At 50.3% G+C, this 4,574-nt stretch overlaps 1 protein-coding gene across 1 annotated transcript; it reads left to right on the plus strand.

The window, feature by feature from the left end:
* The first annotated feature begins 338 nt into the window (after nt 1-338).
* Nucleotides 339-2,225, plus strand: LOC120708380 (cystatin-1-like). Its single transcript, XM_039993596.1, has 3 exons — nt 339-652; nt 1,454-1,649; nt 2,003-2,225. The coding sequence occupies exons 1-2, from the start codon at nt 440-442 to the stop codon at nt 1,646-1,648; spliced, it is 408 nt and encodes a 135-aa protein (XP_039849530.1). The 5' UTR covers nt 339-439; the 3' UTR covers nt 1,649; nt 2,003-2,225.
* The last annotated feature ends 2,349 nt before the right edge of the window (nt 2,226-4,574 follow it).

A 4,574-nucleotide genomic window follows, 5' to 3' on the forward strand; every position in this document is an offset into this window, starting at 1 on the left:
AGGAACTGGAATGCACGTTCTTCAAAAAAAAATCTTGCATACATGAAAAACTAAACGAAGTCTATTTGCAAATTTTTTTTTCAAAAATGGGTGTAGCTTTTCGTAATGAATCTAATGACGATAATTAATCGATAATTCGCTACGGTGATACGACAGTAATCGTCCTCTAATCATGCGATCAAAGACGTTATTAGATTATTTAGACTTTCTAACGCAGAGTTTTGAAATTAGTTTTATAAACTGATTTTGTTGGACACCCATAATCACAATCAAAATTTGTTCTAGAATTTCTAGCACACTGACCAAAAGGGCCACTTTCCATCCCCCACCCCCACGATCACAGCAACATCGTGTTGACGGATCGCATCCTCCTCCGCTAGCATCATCTCCCCGTGAGCTCGCGCTATAAATCCCGACGGCCCCAGGCCGCCCGATCCAGATGCGCAAACACCGAATCGCCGGACCGGTCGCTGCCCTGCTCGCCCTCACCCTCACCCTCACCCTCTCGCTCACCCGCAGCGCGCAAGAGGAGCCGCCCATGGCCGACCGCGGGCCGCTGGCTGGCGGCGTCACGGACGCGCCGCAGAACGACAACGACATCCACCTCCAGGAGCTCGCCCGCTTCGCCGTCGACGAGCACAACAAGAAGACCGTAAGCGCCCCCTCCACTGGCGCCCCCCCCCCCCCCCCCCCGCCTTCTCGCGCTGTATCCGGTGCCCCTTCTTCTCCGCGACGCCTAAAAGGTCCGTCCAACTTAATCCGTGTTGTTCCGCTGCTAATTGCGCGGGCGCTCGCGGCTTCGATCGCGAATTCGTTGGGTAGCAGCTGGCTCGTTTCGGTCTAATTTAACTATCTGCTGGTGCCCCGAATCGTGTAAATCCGAACAACTTTGCGGAGGCGTCAGGAGGTTGAGCAGTTGCCAGCCATACAGATCTAAACAGAGCTCCCTACCTGGACGTCACGGATTAGTTTTTTTCTTTTTTTTTCCCAGAGGTTCAGTAGCTAAATTTGACTATGGGAAGAATTGTGCGGCCCATTAAACTTGATTTGGATGCTTGGATTTATGAGTGATTACCTACCACCACCCAAGAGGTCACATGTACAATTGAACCGCATTCATGCCATTCAGCTGTGTAGATTAACCCTGTTTAAATCAAATACTGAATCTGTGAGGTTTCAATGTTTTACGTTATGGTAAGAAGATGAAGAATATTCAGAAGTTACCATTATCAGTGTGCAATCTCAAAACAAACGGTACTAGTAATTCAGTGTTGGTATGTAGTGACCTCTAACAGGATAGTCTGATAGGTGTGTTACTCAGTATTCAGTAATTGCTTTTCTTCATTCAGTACTAGAGTAGCAGTCATGTTAACCCTTACAAGGATATGCTAAGTTTCGGTCCGCGACAAATGAAATCTCAGGTTGCAACTAACCTCTGCGTTGCCCTGCGCAGAATGCTCTCCTGGAGTTCGAGAAGCTTGTGAAGGCGAAGACGCAAGTGGTTGCTGGAACCATGTACTATCTCACTGTTGAGGTGAAGGATGGGGAAGCCAAGAAGCTCTATGAAGCTAAGGTCTGGGAGAAGCCATGGGAGAACTTCAAGGAGCTGCAGGAATTCAAGCCTGTGGAAGAGAGTGCTAGCGCTTAAGGTAGAGTTTTGCATGCTTTTACATTACGTGGGTTTCAACCAAAGATACTTAATGCAGCAAAGTATTTTCTTGCTCCTTGGTCAAGTAGAACATGCTGTAGATAACCATGCCTATTTTTCATCCTGAACATCCTGAGTTATATAACGTGATGAATGGTTCTTGCCGTACTGGTCAATTTTGCTGTGTGCATATGGAATCTGCAAATAGTTGCCATAGAACGTGTTTGTTGCTTATCGTTATACTTCTCTGCTGGCCGTCGGTTCTGTTCATTGCTGAATAATGTCTGTTACATTTATTCCCAGAGTTTAGCATTTCTGACAGAATTCTTTGATCAAAATACCTACCAATTGCAGGATCCCTCGTCTTCCACATGCAATTGCTGCCTGAAGCGCTAAACAGACTTGCAGAATAAGGAGCTGGATTGGATGTAATAGCTGTGTCGTTGTGAGCTCCGTTGTGTAATATCGTATGAACACCTTGCCCTTTGTGTAATATCATGAATGACAGTGCCCTTTGTGTATAACTAAATAACTGCGCTGAGTTTTCATCAGTACGAGTCGTGACGGAATTCTCATATCGCAGTCTTCAACTAGGAGCACGTTGATTGTTCAAGTCTTCTGTTAGCTTGTTGGGATTTTGCATGCAGAATTTTCTACTGGCATGACAATCCCATCCCATGTCGTCTTAGACCATCCAGATTTATATCTTGAAAACGAAGCAAGCGCCTAGAATGCAATTGCCAGGTTGACCTGTGAGAACCTGAGAGAATATGCTTGTGATCACTTGGGACTTGGCAGCTGACGACTTGTGATGTGCCGCAGACATCAAGATAGTCAAAAGTTTTGCCATCCGAATCCATCCTCCTTCGTTTGGTCCCTGGCCGGTGTTCTGATTTTTTTTATTTCTATTGTTTGACCTATGTTTATTTATGTTATCCTGTATGGATTGTTGGTGAAAAATAAATGGGGACGGGCACGCAAATTTGCCACAACACCAGGCCCTTCAAATCTTAGGCGGCAACAGCCTTTGTATCACCACAGTCGAGAGGTCCCAAAATGCTGCTGCATCTGCAACAAGCACCCCGGGGCAGAAAAAGAATAAAAGATCATCAGCGATCCAACGAAGCTGGGCTCTCGCTAGGGGTGGGCAAATTTAACCGAAGAACCGAACCGAAAGAACCGGAACCGAAATAACCGGAACCGAAAAATTCGGTTCCTTGTTCGGTTCCAAATATTGAAGAACCGAAATAACCGAAAAAAATTCGGTTCCTACCCTCGGGTAACCGAATTAACCGAAAGAACCGAATTACATAAACTTTGCATTTTGTAAGAATATATTTAGTTTACATGTGATGTATCATACTTCAATTGCCATGTATTTCTCTTACTATATTGTTATTGTTCTCTTCTCAATTATTATTCTCTAAAGTAGAGGAAGTATTGTCTAAATTTGCTATAAAACATGTATATTTTTCTTGTTATCTTAGCTTTCGGTAAAAAAATTCGGTTAGTTCGGTTAGAACCGAAACCGAACCGAAATAACCGAGAACCGAAATACTCGGTTCCTGAAATTTCTTGGAACCTATCGGTTACTATTTTCTAGGAACCGAATTTCTTCGAAAACCGAGGAACCAAATCGAACCGAACCGAAGAACCGAATGCCCACCCCTAGCTCTCGCCTCAGTGCCGAACCATGCAGGCCGGGCCGCGGCTGAAGCTGGGCTGCTGCCAATGCGGCTGCTCGGCCCCCGGTGGGCTGTGGCAGGCCTTGCGGCCGTCTCGTTTGGCAGTTGAGTTAATTCCCTGAATGCCATCGAAATTTAAGACAATTCCTTGAATGCCATCAAAATTTAGACCATCCCTTCATTGCTACTAAAATTTTACTTCAATCCCCTCAATGCCATTCCGTGAGTCTGCTGTTAGAGTGACCGTTAAATGAGGACAAAAAGACGTTATTGCCCTTGTAATACATGGATGGCGGCGCCCCTCCCATGGTGCTGCGCACGGTCATGGGCGGAGCTTCTCCGAGGCCAGGTCGCCACAGATCGGGCTGCCACGACGCCCCTCCCGCGGTTCTTGGGCGCGTGCGCGGATGAAGGGGGCGGTGCTGCAGGTTGAGTACACGACACGCCGCCGCGTGGGCGTAGGCCCCCTCCCCCAACCCCTCCCTCACTACAAGGGCGCCTCCATGTGGGTGCCGAGCAGGGGTGTCGCAAGCCAGGGCGCCGAGCAGGGGCGCCGCCGCGTGGGCCTCCTGGTGGCGGGGACGCCGCCCGCCGAGCAGGGGCGCCGAGCAAGGGCGCCGCCAAGGCCCCCACACGCCAAGCAGGGGAGCCGCTACGTGGGCCTCCTGGTGGCGGGGGCGCTGCCCAGCCATGGGGCCGCCGCTAGCCAGGGCGCCGACGGCCTCCTCTCCCTCACCCCACCCTAGGGCCCAGGGCGCCTCGTGTGAGCGCCGAGCAGGGGCACCGCCTAGCTAGGGCGCCGCCGCGTTGGCGCCGAGCAAGGCCGCCTCCAGGGCCCCCACGTGCCGAGCAGGGGCGCCGCTATGTGGGCCTCCTGGTAGCGGGGGCGCTGGTCTGGCTTCGCGCGCCCTCCTAGCGGCGTGTCGCCGACGCGCATGGGCGGAGCCGAGGAGGCGTGTGCGGCGCGTGCGCCACGGTGGGGAGGGAGCCATTTGCTATAGTGTTTTCACGGTTTCCGCTTGGAATCTAACGGAAATGGCACCGAGGCAATGAAGGGATGAGCTAAATTTTGATGACATTTAAGAGATTTGCTTAAATTTTGATGGCATTCAGTGAATTAACTCTTGGCAGTTGGGCTGCTGAGTCCTGGGCCGGGCGGCGGTGCACTATAATATAATGCCTTCGTTGCTACTTGCCCTCGCCTATCGCCGCAGCACATCGTGCACCTGCACACCGCAACC

Source organism: Panicum virgatum, chromosome 5K (assembly GCF_016808335.1).
Source record: "Panicum virgatum strain AP13 chromosome 5K, P.virgatum_v5, whole genome shotgun sequence".
In the NCBI taxonomy this organism is placed as follows: domain Eukaryota; kingdom Viridiplantae; phylum Streptophyta; class Magnoliopsida; order Poales; family Poaceae; genus Panicum; species Panicum virgatum.

Coding starts and splice junctions, on each gene's coding strand:
- LOC120708380 (XM_039993596.1), top strand. CDS start 440: ATGCGCAAACACCGAATCGCCGGACCGGTCGCTGCCCTGCTCGCCCTC. Junction 653..1,453: donor ACGAGCACAACAAGAAGACC/GTAAGCGCCCCC, acceptor TGCCCTGCGCAG/AATGCTCTCCTGGAGTTCGA.